The sequence below is a fragment of the Salvelinus alpinus genome, chromosome 3, assembly GCF_045679555.1.
Source record: "Salvelinus alpinus chromosome 3, SLU_Salpinus.1, whole genome shotgun sequence".
NCBI classification, from domain to species: domain Eukaryota; kingdom Metazoa; phylum Chordata; class Actinopteri; order Salmoniformes; family Salmonidae; genus Salvelinus; species Salvelinus alpinus.
This window is the reverse complement of record NC_092088.1, coordinates 86,392,646-86,408,256: the sequence shown is the minus strand read 5'-3', so window position 1 is coordinate 86,408,256 and position 15,611 is coordinate 86,392,646. Positions and strand designations below refer to the sequence as shown.

The 15,611-nt window shown below is 42.7% G+C and overlaps 1 protein-coding gene across 2 annotated transcripts; it reads left to right on the top strand.

Annotated features, from left to right (window-relative positions):
• Window positions 1-868: 868 nt before the first annotated feature.
• Window positions 869-15,126, top strand: LOC139571478 (mitogen-activated protein kinase kinase kinase 4-like). Of its 2 annotated transcripts, XM_071394395.1 has the most exons (14): window positions 869-1,099; window positions 1,211-1,289; window positions 1,551-1,644; window positions 1,975-2,109; window positions 3,506-3,606; window positions 3,815-3,898; window positions 4,122-4,313; window positions 4,565-4,635; window positions 4,848-4,964; window positions 5,211-5,370; window positions 5,703-5,822; window positions 8,036-8,142; window positions 14,276-14,455; window positions 14,601-15,126. In XM_071394395.1, exons 1-14 carry the CDS (start codon window positions 911-913, stop codon window positions 14,619-14,621), a joined length of 1,650 nt encoding a protein of 549 aa, XP_071250496.1. In that variant the 5' UTR covers window positions 869-910; the 3' UTR covers window positions 14,622-15,126. The 2 variants fall into 2 exon arrangements, with proteins under 2 accessions (XP_071250496.1, XP_071250497.1); XM_071394396.1 differs by lacking the exon at window positions 1,975-2,109.
• The last annotated feature ends 485 nt before the right edge of the window (window positions 15,127-15,611 follow it).

Here is a 15,611-nt window from a genome sequence, read left to right as displayed (position 1 = left end):
GTGATGAGATGTAGAGATGTAATTGGAGGGTTGTGTTAGTACAGTGATGAGATGTAGAGATGTAATTGGAGGGTTGTGTTAGTACAGTGATGAGATGTAGAGATGTAATTGGAGGGTTGTGTTAGTACAGTGATGAGATGTAGAGATGTAATTGGAGGGTTGTGTTAATACAGTGATGAGCCGTAGAGATGTAAGCTGGAGGTAATTGGAGGGTTGTGTTAGTACAGTGATGACCCGTAGAGATGTAAGCTGGAGGTAATTGGAGGGTTGTGTTAGTACAGTGATGAACCGTAGAGATGTAAGCTGGAGGTAATTGGAGGGTTGTGTTAGTACAGTGATGACCCGTAGAGATGTAAGCTGGAGGTAATTGGAGGGTTGTGTTAGTACATTGATGAACCGTAGAGATGTAAGCTGGAGGTAATTGGAGGGTTGTGTTAGTAATGTTACAGGGATGAGCTGTTAGCGGAAGGTAATTGTAAACATATCTATTTGGGTCTGGTTGGACAATTGTTCTTTTTCTGAGGAAGGCTGACACGGAAACACGGCATCGTTTTTACAATAGGTTCTATTGAACATGCAACAGAAATAAAGACATTTGAATAATAGTAAGATTGGCTTGGTCCTCCTTGTGTTTTTGTCTAACCTGTCTGACCCCTAAACCATAGTACAACTGACCCTCCTATTGGCTGCGTTTACACAGACAGCCCAATTCTGATCTTTTGCCCAATTATTGGCAAACGAGCTGATCTGAGGCTACCTGTGTGAAGGCAGTGTTAAGTTCCTCACAGTAGCAGCACAAGGAAGAGTGCTGTGGTTCTGTTTGTGATGTAAGGGTTCTACTGTTCCAGTGAAGAGACACTTCAAATGTACCTCTTGTTCTCCATAGTACCACAAGGAGGTGGTGCGTCTGATGTCAGGGGAGTTCCGTCAGCGGATCGGGGAGCGCTACATCTCTTTCGCCAGGAAGTGGATGAACTATGTCCTCACTAAGTGTGAAAGTGGCCGGGGTACCAGACCCCGCTGGGCAACTCAAGGCTTTGATTTCCTCCAAGCCATCGAACCTGCCTTCATCTCTGCTTTACCAGAGGACGACTTCCTAGTAAAAACATACTACTTCATTGACTGATTTATTAAATGACTACGTTATTGATTAATTGATTGGGCGTTTTGCAGAATGGTATTGTGATTACATAAATCCTTCCCTCTGCAGAATTTGCAAGCTCTGATGAACGAGTGCATTGGTCATGTGATCGGGAAGCCTCACAGCCCAGTCAGTGGCCTGTACATAGGTAAGACCCTGCCTCACCTGCACAAATATGTGGGCCTGTGTGGCTCAGTTGGCAAGACCATGGTGCTAGCAGCAATGCCAAGGTCATGGGTTCAAGTCCCTCAGGGATCACATGCGCATGATGAACATGTATGCACTCATTGGATAAAACCCCCATCTTGTTAGCCTTAAGGGGCCAGAAACTAGTGTGTAGAAATAGGAGGAGGGCTGGAGTCATATCTTGGCCTTGTTGAGGATGGCCCTTCCTCTCTTCTCCACTCAGCCTCCAGGAACAGTCCTCGACCGGTCAAGGTCCCTCGTTGCCATAGTGACCCCCCCAACCCCCAGCTGTTCATCCCCAATGCAGAGGGCTTCAGGTAGGTCAAAGGTCATGCTTACAATGAGGCACTAAGAACCATTTGCGGCCTTGATAATACTGTGTTTTTATAATGTGTGTTTTCCTGCATGTTCTCATATTCCTCATGTTCTCTGGTCTTGTGCAGTAATTGATGGGTTTTAAATTGGGTGGTTGAACTTGTATTAATGCTTTTGTGACTCTGAATGAGTTAACATGGAGTGTGGGTGTATGTTCTCATGTGTAACTGGTGACAACTTTGAAAGGATGTTACTGTTTGGGTGCTTGGGACACATACACACACCTCATCTCCAAGGCACTCCAGAGTTCCTCAGTGTGTTTTTGTCACCAGCTCTAGGAGTCTCCCTTGCGACCTACGGACTCAGCTGTGTCTACCTACAGGCCCCCGCACAGTCCCTGCCCCTCAGGGCCCCCCCGGGGAACACGGTCCAACCAAAGCACCTGGATCCACCCCAAATGACGTCAGGTAGCCCCCCCCCCCCAAGTACCAAGTACTACTAGGGTTGTACTATCAACCCAGAGCACCCCAGCCACAGGCTAATATCCCATATCCCACCCCTCCCATCTGAACTAGTCAACTAGTGGTTCAGATTTAAGTTCTATATTTATTTCCCCTTATTTGACCAGGTGAGTTGACAGAGAAGTCGGGTTGACATGCCCCCGGTGGTTTACCCTGCCATACTATCTCACAGTTTTGGAGTGGACCCAGAGAGTAGCATGTTCTGCATGCTTATCCAGATGTAAAAAAATAGATATATATTGTAAAAATTATATGTATTGTCACATGCAGTGAAATGTGTTTTACAAGGTCAGCCATAGTAGTACGGCGTATATTAGGGTTAAGTGCCTTGCTCAAGGGCACAGACAGATTTTCAGCTTGTCAGCTCGGGTATTCGAACCAGCGACCTTTCGGTTACTGGCCCAGTGCTCTAACCGGTTTGTATGCGTTGCCGCTAACAGAAATGTGCATTTAAAAATACCACTTTATAACACTATCAAAACTACAGTTTTATAAGGACTGTCTTTTTAAAGGAATAGTTCACTCAAATGTGTTACCTTACCCTGAATGCCATCTATGGAGAGACTTTAATCCATGCTTTCCTTTTGTCCACCTGGCCAATGTCCCACAACACACATTCTCCAACACGTGGTTGTGCATGGCGTGAGAAATGTAAACACAACCTGTTACCTCATCATGCTGCGGGAAAATACAATGCCAGAGTTACTCTGCTATTAATCCATATTAGTGTGGCCTTGCTTTTATTCTAAGCATCTGATGGGCTCTTGATCTTTGGCTTGTTTGGTTTCTGTCCTTTTAAAATGAAAGCATGTGCTCTAGCTGAGCTGTCTGTTTGACCTTTGAACTTTGGTGGGATGGGCATAGTTATAGAATCATTCTATTTCTACGGGTGTGGGGTAGGGTTGAGAGTTATAGAGTTATTGTATCACGTATTTGTTATGTTCCGCCATCTCGATAATCACAAGCCTCTTGACTGATATTGGTTGACCACAGGTCCCAGATATGTTTGTGCTGTCTCCTACGGTCATTGTTATGGCATCACAATAGCCATAGGAGTTGGCAACAGATCTGGAACCGGGCTAGTCTGGGACCTGAGCCGTACTGTACAATGCAGGATCAATGAGTTGGCCAGCTAACTTGGTAAAATATTTTGATAAAATATTTTTTTTTTTTATGTACATACAAACACATTTTTAGTGAACCAGAAAATCTAGTTATTTCTGGTTGCTTATCAAAGTTGTCTGGCTAACTCATTGATCCTGCTTGGTAGTATACCCCTCTGATGGCTGACAACTTGGGTAGATTGTAGTTGATTGTATGATACCTGCCTCTCCCTGTGCAGAGGGACCAACCTCCAGGAGAACGACAGGCTGTGGTCTGCAGCGGCCGAGATGCATTTCAGGTCTCTGAGCCGACACTCCAGTCCCACTGAGAACAGGGAAGGTATTAGACACTTTTAATTGTTTGCATTGTCCTGTTGAGATGTTTATGATATTGTCTTAATGGAACTGTGCATTCTGCATAATTACGTCTTTTTGACTTTGAACAAGAATGAAATAAAATGGAAAGTAGGAGTAGTCACTTGACCTGTGTGTTTTTCTACCTTAACATAGCTCCCATCTTACTGCCTGTCTGTCGTCTCTCTCATCAGAACCCTCCTATCCTAAGGGAGGAGAACCCAGCAGCACAGCTAGGAGAAGCTGGGAGCTCCGCACCTTCATCAGCCAATCAAAAGGTGAGAATAACGAGGGGGTAGATGGGGGTGTTGCAAGTCCAAGTCCTAGATACCATCTCTGGCTGTTGTGCCCTTGTGCAAGGCACTTAATCTCTAAACTGCTCCAGAGTAGTGTGTAGAGTCCGTCTGTTCTATGCTTTTACACAACTGAGAAAGTACCCGGGTCTGTTTTCTATTCCTCTTCATTCCTGAGAGTCTGTCCTCTACACCTCTTTCTCCTCAGACACGGCAGCCAGACAGAGCCCCATGGAAGCTGTACGTCGCTCCATACACTCCTTCGAGGACAAACGCTACGCAGTCATGAAGCAAAGGAACATCATTGGCCAGGTGTGCGACACCCCCAAATCCTACGACAACGTCATGCACGTTGGCCTCCGCAAGGTCACCTTCAAGTGGCAGAGGGGCAACAAGATAGGTATGTACTGTACACCCTATTCCCTTTATAGTGCACTACTTTTGGTCAGAGCCTCGGCTGAACTTGTCCCCCCTAAATGATACCCTATCCTCTATATACAGGGCTTTCCTCCAGAGCCCACGAGGCCCTGGCCAACAGTTGTACACAGTAAAGGGAATAGGTTGCCAGTTTAGATTTTCCCTGGAGTTTGTCCTTTAGTATTGTTGTCTCATTTATCATGCCCATGGTGTTTCATCTGTCTCCCGCTACAGGTGAGGGACAGTATGGCAAGGTGTACACCTGCATCAACGTGGACACTGGGGAACTCATGGCTATGAAGGAGGTAGGTAGCCATGGCCTGATAGGCTTTTGTAGCCAAAGTGTTGCTACAACAATGTAGCACGGGAGCAGAATGTTGCCCTGAATTGAAAAAAATGTTTATGGTCATTTTAATTCACTGCCAGTTAACATCCATTCCTATCAACAGTTCCCATACTATTTTCCCATACGTAAAAAACATGTTTTTGTCCAATAAAAGTGTATTTTCCTGATCAGATCCGGTTCCAGCCGAACGACCATAAGACGATAAAGGAGACAGCAGATGAGCTGAAGATCTTTGAGGGCATCAAACACCCCAACCTGGTCCGCTACTTTGGTGTTGAGCTACATCGGGTAAGAGCATGTGTCCCAAAGTTCTAGGAACTTTCCCTGGCTTTTCAGATATTCTAGTTGGAGGTTCCCGTAATCAAGAGGGAATCCTCCGACCGGAATCTCTGAAAAGCCAGGGAACTTTGGGAAAGTTTGAAAGGTCAGGTCAAACTCAGTCTATGTGAATGATATGACACTATGTATGAACGGGCTATAACATCAGATTGGATGTATGCATTAACTGTCTGTGTCCCCCCCTCTCCCCACCAGGAGGAGATGTACATCTTCATGGAGTACTGTGATGAGGGGACCCTGGAGGAGGTGTCCAGGCTTGGCCTACAGGAACACGTCATCAGGCTGTACAGCAAACAGACCACCACGGCCATCAACGTGCTGCACGAACACGGCATCGTGCACAGAGACATCAAGGGTCAGTTAGCACCTCTTTCTGGTGGAGATGTCTCTTTCTCTCTAGCCTACTGTTGGTCTCTTAATTCAATGTCAGGGTTATGCAGGCACCTTGTAGCAGTGTTATGAATCAGTTAATGCATTTTAGCTATAGACATTGGCTGGGGGTTTATGCCATAAAGAAAAGCTATCATCATTCTCAGATTGAGTTATCAACCCTTCCTGTGGCTCCAGTGTCATTGACACAGCAGGAGTTGTTCTTACTGTATGGATGTCTCTATGAGCCCAGTGTCTCCCTCTCACTCCTCCTTTCTTGGCCTCTCTCTCACTGTTCCTCCTCTCTCTCTACCATAGGAGCCAACATCTTCCTGACGTCGTCAGGCTTGATCAAGCTGGGGGACTTTGGCTGTTCTGTGAAGCTGAACAATGCCCAGACCATGCCTGGAGAGGTTAACAGCACCATGGGAACGGCAGGTGAATGAGACACATTATGTTATACGCTCCCTTCAGAAAGTATTCATGTCCCCTCACTCATCTGCGACCTGTACGCTCTCGTTGGCTGGCCCTCGCGTCATACTCGTCGCCAAACCCACTGGCTCCAGGTCATCTACAAGACCCTGCTAGGTAAAGTCCCCCCTTATCTCAGCTTGCTGGTCACCATAGCAGCACCCACCTGTAGCACGCGCTCCAGCAGGAATATCTCTCTGGTCACCCCCAAAGCCAATTCTTCCTTTGGCTGCCAATGACTGGAATGAACTACAAAAATCTCTAAAATACAAAAATCTCTGAAACTGGAAACACTTGGCCCTCACTAGCTTTAAACACCAGCAGTCAGAGCAGCTCACAGATTACTGCACCTGTACATAGCCCATCTATAATTTAGCCCAAACAACTACCTCTTCCCCTACTGTATTTATTTTGCTCCTTTGGACCCCATTATTTATATTTCTACTTTGCTCATTCTTCCACTGCAAATCTACCATTCCAGTGTTTTACTTGGCCACCATGGCCTTTTTTGCCTTTACCTCCCTTATCTCACCTCATTTGCTCACATTGTATATAGACTTATTTTTCTACTGTATTATTGACTGTATGTTTGTTTTACTCCATGTGTAACTCAGTGTTGTTGTATGTGTCGAACTGCTTTGCTTTAGCTTGGCCAGGTCGCAATTGTAAATGAGAACTTGTTCTCAACTTGCCTACCTGGTTAAATAAAGGTGAAATAAATCAAATAAATCTACACACACTACCCCATAATGACAATGTGAAAGCATGTTTTTAGACATTTTTGCGAATGTATTGATAATTAAATAAATATCAAATTTACATAAGTATTCACACCCCTGAGTCAATACTTTGTAGAAGCACCTTTGGCAGCGATTACAGCTGAGAGTCTCTGGATAAGATTCTAAGAGCTTTCCACAGCTGGATAGTGCAACATTTGCCCAATTATTATTTATCAAATTCTTCAAGCACTGTCAAATTGGTTGTTGATCATTTCTAGGCAACCATTTTCAGGTCTTGCCATAGGTTTTCAAGACAATTTAAGTCAAAACTGTAACACTGTCCACTGTAGATTTGGCCTTGTGTTTTAGGTTATTGTCTTGCTGAAAGGTGAAATAATTTATCAGTGTCTGGTGGAAAGCAGACTGAACCAAGTTTTCCTCTAGGGAAAAATAATGTGAGTTTACTAAAGGCTGGGTAATTAGTTATCATGATGAAACTGAGTTAGGAAGGACACCTGTATCTTTGTAGTGACTGGGTGTATTGCTACACCATCTAAAGTGTAATTAATAACCATGATCAAAAGGAAATTCGATGTCTGCTTTTTTTACCCATCTACAAATAGGTGCCCTTCTTTGCAAGGCATTGGAAAACCTCCCTGGTCTTTGTGGTTGAATTTCACTGCTTGACTGAGGGATCTTACAGATAATTGTATGTGTGGGGTACTGAGATGAGGTAGTCAATCAAAAATCATGTTAAACACTTATTGCACACAGAGTGAGTCCATGCAACTTATTATGGGACTTGTTAAGCACATTTTTACTCCTGAACTTATTTAGGCTTGACTCAAGACATTTCAGCATTAAACTTTTAGACACTTTTAGACAACTTTTAGGTATTGTGTGTAGGCCAGTGACACAAAATCAGTTTTAAATGATGGTTGTAACACAAAATGTGGAGAAAGTCAAGGGGTGTGAATACTTTGAAGGCCCAGTATGGAACCTGTACGTCTGCTGTGTATAACTACGTAGGTTTATTTTTGAACAATTCCAAAAAATAATTTCCTCCTGGGGGGAAAATTGTATTCTAATCTAATAGGACTTTAGTTTTTAATGTCACCACCCATTAGCCCCTCCTATGGTCACCCCTTCTCTTCTGGTAAAAGGACTCACGAGGCGATATGTGAGTTTACAAAAGCCTAGGTAATTAATTATCATAGTGAAACTTTAAGCATCGCTGTGCTCCTTTGGCATTGTTGTATCTGTTTAAATGTAATGTCTCTTTGGTTATGAGTCGGACCCCAGTAAGACTAGCTGTCGACCCGAATGAATAAAACAAATCTAATCAATCTCCCTGCTGTCACAATTCATACACTTATCAAGATCTAAGAATAGAGAGATTTCATGTTTCAGATTATTGCTTGTTCAGTTGTTAACCTGCTCTTTCCCTACTCTATTCATCAGCATATATGGCACCTGAGGTCATTACGAGGGCAAAGGGCGAAGGTCATGGCCGAGCAGCTGACATCTGGAGTTTGGGATGTGTCCTCATCGAGATGGTGACTGGGAAGGTAAGAACTCGCTCAAGGGGAGGATTGAGCAGACATTTAACCATAATGGTTGCTCATACAATTCAAATGGTTCTAGCATTTCTACTGCTGCTGCTACTACTACCACCTAAAATTACCACCACCTACTACCTAACCCTACCTACTACTACTACTACTACTACCACCTAAAATTACCACCACCTACTACCTAACCCTACCTACTACTACTACTACCACCTAACATTACCACCAACTACTACCTAACCCTACCTACTACTACTACTACTACTACCACCAACTACTACCTAACCCTACCTACTACTACCACCTAACATTACCACCACCGAACATTACCACCAACTACTACCTAACCCTACCTACTACTACTACTACTACCTAACCCTACCTACTACTACTACTACCTAACCCTACCTACTACTACTACTACTACTACTACCTAACCCTACCTACTACTACTACTACCTACCTAACCCTACCTACTACTACTACTACTACTACCTAACCCTACCTACTACTACTACTACTACTACTACTACTACTACTACTACCACCACCTAACATTACCACCGACTACTACCTAACCCTACCTACTACTACTACTACTACTACTACTACCACCACCTAACATTACCACCAACTACTACCTAACCCTACCTACTACTACTACTACCACCACCTAACATTACCACCACCTACTACCTAACCCTACCTACTACTACCTAACATTACCACCACCTACTACCTAACCCTACCTACTACTACCTAACATTACCACTACCTAACCCTACCTACTACTACTACCACCTAACATTACCACCACCTACTACCTAACCCTACCTACTACTACCTAACATTACCACCACCTACTACCTAACCCTACCTACTACTACCACCTAACATTACCACTACCTAACCCTACCTACTACTACTACCACCTAACATTACCACCACCTACTACCTAACCCTACCTACTACTACTACTACTACTACTACCACCAACTACTACCTAACCCTACCTACTACTACCACCTAACATTACCACCACCGAACATTACCACCAACTACTACCTAACCCTACCTACTACTACTACTACCTAACCCTACCTACTACTACTACTACTACTACTACTACTACCTAACCCTACCTACTACTACTACTACTACTACTACTACCTAACCCTACCTACTACTACTACTACTACTACTACTACTACCACCACCTAACATTACCACCGACTACTACCTAACCCTACCTACTACTACTACTACTACTACTACTACTACTACTACTACCACCTAACATTACCACCAACTACTACCTAACCCTACCTACTACTACTACTACTACTACTACCACCTAACATTACCACCAACTACCACCTAACCCTACCTACTACTACTACTACTACTACTACCTAACCCTACCTACTACTACTACTACTACTACTACTACTACTACTACTACCACCACCTAACATTACCACCGACTACTACCTAACCCTACCTACTACTACTACTACTACTACTACTACTACTACTACCACCTAACATTACCACCAACTACTACCTAACCCTACCTACTACTACTACTACTACTACTACCACCTAACATTACCACCAACTACCACCTAACCCTACCTACTACTACTACTACTACTACTACTACCACCTAACATTACTACCACCTACTACCTAACCCTACCTACTACTACCACCTAACATTACCACCAACTACTACCTAACCCTACCTACTACTACTACTACTACTACTACTACCACCACCTAACATTACCACCACCTACTACTACTACCACCACCTACTACTACTACCACCACCTAACATTACCACCAACTACTACCTAACCCTACCTACTACTACTACTACTACTACTACCACCTAACATTACCACCACCTACTACCTAAACCTACCTACTACTACTACTACTACTACTACTACTACTACTACTACTACTACTACCTAACCCTACCTACTACTACTACCACCTAACATTACCACCAACTACTACCTAACCCTACCTACTACTACTACTACTACTACTACTACCACCTAACATTACCACCAACTACTACCTAACCCTACCTACTACTACTACTACCACCTAACATTACCACCAACTACCACCTAACCCTACCTACTACTACTACTACTACTACTACTACTACTACTACTACTACTACTACTACTACTACTACTACTACCACCTAACATTACCACGACCTACTACCTAACCCTACCTACTACTACCACCTAACATTACCACCACCTACTACCTAACCCTACCTACTACTACCACCTAACATTACCACCAACTACTACCTAACCCTACCTACTACTACTACTACTACCACCACCTAACATTACCACCACCTACTACTACTACCACCACCTAACATTACCACCAACTACTACTACTACTACTACTACTACTACTACTACTACTACTACTACTACCACCTAACATTACCACCAACTACTACCTAACCCTACCTACTACTACCACCTAACATTACCACCTACTACTACCTAACCCTACCTACTACTACTACTACTACTACTACCACCTAACATTACCACCAACTACTACCTAACCCTACCTACTACTACTACTACCACCACCTAACATTACTACTACTACTACCACCTAACATTACCACCAACTACTACCTAAACCTACCTACTACTACTACTACTACTACTACCACCTAACATTACCACCACCTACTACCTAAACCTACCTACTACTACTACTACTACCTAACCCTACCTACTACTACTACCACCTAACATTACCACCAACTACTACCTAACCCTACCTACTACTACTACTACTACCACCTAACATTACCACCAACTACTACCTAACCCTACCTACTACTACTACTACTACTACTACTACTACTACCACCTAACATTACCACCACCTACTACCTAACCCTACCTACTACTACTACTACTACTACTACTACTACTACTACTACTACTACTACCACCTAACATTACCACCAACTACTACCTAACCCTACCTACTACTACCACCTAACATTGCCACCTACTACTACCTAACCCTACCTACTACTACTACTACCACCTAACATTACCACCAACTACTACCTAACCCTACCTACTACTACTACTACTACTACTACCACCACCTAACATTACCACCAACTACTACCTAACCCTACCTACTACTACTACTACTACTACTACTACCACCTAACATTACCACCAACTACTACCTAACCCTACCTACTACTACTACCACCTAACATTACCACCAACTACTACCTAACCCTACCTACTACTACTACCTAACCCTACCTACCTACTACTACTACTACTACTACTACTACTACTACTACTACTACTACTACTACCTAACCCTACCTACTACTACCACCACCTAACATTACCACCAACTACTACCTAACGCTACCTACTACTACCACCACCTAACATTACCACCAACTACTACCACCACCACCACCTACTACTACTACCTAACCCTACCTACTACTACTACTACTACCACCACCTAACATTACCACCAACTACTACCTAACGCTACCTACTACTACTACTACCACCACCTAACATTACCACCAACTACCACCACCACCACCACCACCACTACTACTACTACTACTACTACTACTACTACTACTACTACCACCTAACCCTACCTACTACTAATACCACCCAACATTACCACCAACTACTACCACCACCTAACATTACCACCAACTACTACCTAACCCTACCTACTACTACTACCACCTAACATTACCACCACCTACTACCTAACCCTACCTACTACTACTACTACTACCACCTAACATTACCACCACCTACTACCTAACCCTACCTACTACTACTACTACTACTACTACTACTACTACTACCACCACCTAACATTACCACCAACTACTACCACCACCTACTACTACTACTACTACTACTACTACTACTACCACCTAACCCTACCTACTACTACTACTACCACCTAACATTACCACCAACTACTACCACCACCTAACATTACCACCAACTACTACCTAACCCTACCTACTACTACTACTACTACCACCTAACATTACTACCACCTAACATTACCACCACCTACTAACTAACCCTACCTACTACTACCACCTAACATTACCACCACCTACTACCTAACCCTACCTACTACTACTACCACCTAACATTACCACCAACTACTACCTAAACCTACCTACTACTACATCTACCACCTAACATTACCACCAACTACTACCTAACCCTACCTACTACTACTACTACTACCACCACCTAACATTACCACCACCTAACATTACCACCACCTAACATTACCACCAACTACTACCTAACCCTACCTACTACTACTACTACTACTACCACCTAACATTACCACCAACTACTACCTAACCCTACCTACTACTACTACTACCACCTAACATTACCACCAACTACTACCTAAACCTACCTACTACTACCACCAACTACTACCTAACCCTACCTACTACTACCACCTAACATTACCACCAACTACTACCTAACCCTACCTACTACCAGTACTACATAGCACTAGCTGCTACTACTACTACTACTACTATTCACTACTTAGTATTCACTACTATTTTTCATTACTACTTTACTAATTATTATTCACTACCACTACTACTATTATTCACTACTACTTGTTCGCTACTACTATTATTCACTACTTTCAATACCTACGACTACTACTCACTATTATTCACTACTACTTATTATTTACTACTATTATTCACCACCTACGACTTATATTCTACTAGTTGTTATTCACTACTTTCACCACCTACGACTACTATTCACTACTACTACCACCTAACACTAGCTACTTATTATTCACTACTACTAATACTACTATTATTCACTACTTTCACCATATACGACTACTATTCACTACTACCACCACCTAACACTAGCTACTTATTACTCACTACTACTCATTCACCACTACTACTACTACTAACAACTTTCACCACCTACGACTTATTATTCACTACTACTATTATTAATTATTCACTACTACTATTATTCACCACCGACTTATTTTCTACTAGTTATTATTCACTACTTTCACCACCTACGACTACTATTCACTACTACTACCACTGTCAGGATTCACCTAGCGGTCATGATTTGGGGCTGTACAAATGTTTGATGTATTAGACTAATTGATTATGCGTATGTTATATTAATAGAAGGGGTGGGGTTATAAGACCCTTCCCTCACATTTATAGGGTCCTAGACTATAGATTAAATATATATATATATATATATCGTTTTAGAATTGTTCCACGGTTGTTTTCTTTCTCTCTCTGTCTCTTTCTCTCTGTCTGTGTGTGACTGAGACAGAACTCTGCAGGGGAGTGTGGGAGATAAGAGACTAGTTAGACATTCCACAATAAATCAGCTTTGGGGAGCGGACGTTTACTGCTAAGTTTAAGATACCACTAAAAGACATTGTTTATATAGGGTTTTGGACTCAGGAGTAAAAAGGTAATGACATAGTGATGTCACTGACTAAGGCGGGACTTCGGTTTAATAAAACAACTTGAGACCTTTTGTTTGAGGCAGAACTTACTCAGAAACATGCGTGCTATGTTCCTGTTCCATTACCACCAACTACTGACTAACCCTACCTACTACTACTACCTCCTAACAGTAGTAGTAGTACTAGTAGTAGTACTAATACTATTACTACTATTAACATTCACTATGTTACTACAATAACATTATTCACTTATTTACTACTGCTATTATTATTATTCACTACTGTGAACGCTTCAGAGTAGTAGAATTAGTTTGTACTATGTATTCAAGGTTGTTTAAATTTTTTGCCTGATTTGAGTCTACTCCCTCGCCAATCCTCTCTCTCTCCGTGTCCCTCTCCAACCGTCAATGTCTGTTTTGTTTGTAGGCTATATTGATTGAGGAAGTGTTGTAATCAAATGTAATCTAAACACGGTTCACGTCTGAAGTTAAGCAGGTTGAAGAGTGTTTAGAAAGGTCTCCAGACTGATCGTTGTGTCCTTTCTGTCCTTCTCCCCTATCCCACCATGCAGAGGCCATGGCACGAGTATGAGCACAACTTCCAGATCATGTACAAGGTGGGTATGGGCCACAAGCCCCCCATCCCAGAGAAGCTGTCCACTGAGGGGAAGGATTTCCTGGGTCACTGTCTAGAGAGCGAGCCCAAACGACGCTGGACCGCCAGTACCCTGCTAGACCACCCCTTCGTCAAGGTCAAACACTTTTTCTATTTTGAAAAATGCATACAGTTCACTGCAAGGGTAGACTTTATGCTGGCAGTCACATTGTGGTCTAACTAGATTCAATGTGAAGATCACAAGTCTAATCGAGAGATCCTCTCCTGTCTTTCAATCCCAGGTTTGCACGGATGAAGAGTGAGGGGGAACTGACACCGCTGCTCCCACGTTTACAAACTATAGCACTACTGTTCATGTTGGCCAGAGACCGAAAGATGAGGGTCTTGTGAACACAGGAAATTATGACTGCAGGCATATGGCGCTAAACTGAGGAACTTTATTAAGACATCATTTCCGATGGACGACTAAACTGGATCACTTGGATCGTGTTCCTTACAAACCAAGCGGAAGAAAACTGACTGCAACAGGGAGAGACACTATCTGTTGAAAAACGTTTTGCTACAGTGTGCCCTAATGAACATGACCCTGTAGTAGAAGTCTTATGTCCTGGGGAGGGCAATGTATTGTACATACTGTAATAATAGGATTGGATCGATCCTTGTATAAACAATATTGTAAAGCTTAGGTAATAAGTATAGCCACATCTTGTTCTCTCATTGGTGAAGATGAGATGGAACAAGGCAAATGAGGAAGATATTGAAAAACAAAAGCTATGGCACTTTAAATAAAGCAGTTTTTTCCTTTCAGTGAGTGTACTAGGGACAGTTGAGATCTAAGTTCACTGCAGACATTTGGGCCTCGTTCAGTAGGCAAACGTTGTGGAACATTGCAGCTAGAAATGTCAAAAGGCATGTTTGTTTTACATAACATATCTATCTGAATGTTCCACAATGTTGTGCCCTTCTGAACGTGCCCCAGGTTTAGTCGAGGCAGCAGTCTTGCCTTCAGTCGTTTGATGAGGTGAGTGTCATTGCACAGAAGCAGGGGATGCTGTACTTAGTGCCATCTGTAATTATTGGGACAAAACATTTTTCTTTTTGGCGTTATACTTCAAAAGTTTTTATTTTAAATCAAACAATGACTGAGGGTGTTATCATCCATATCATGTGAACTGTTTAGCACTTTTCGGACATTAGTCCCCCCCCATTTTAGGGGACCAATTCAGTTAAAAAATAAATAAAAAATGTATTTTTTGGTCCCATATTCATAGCACTACATCAAGCTTGTGACC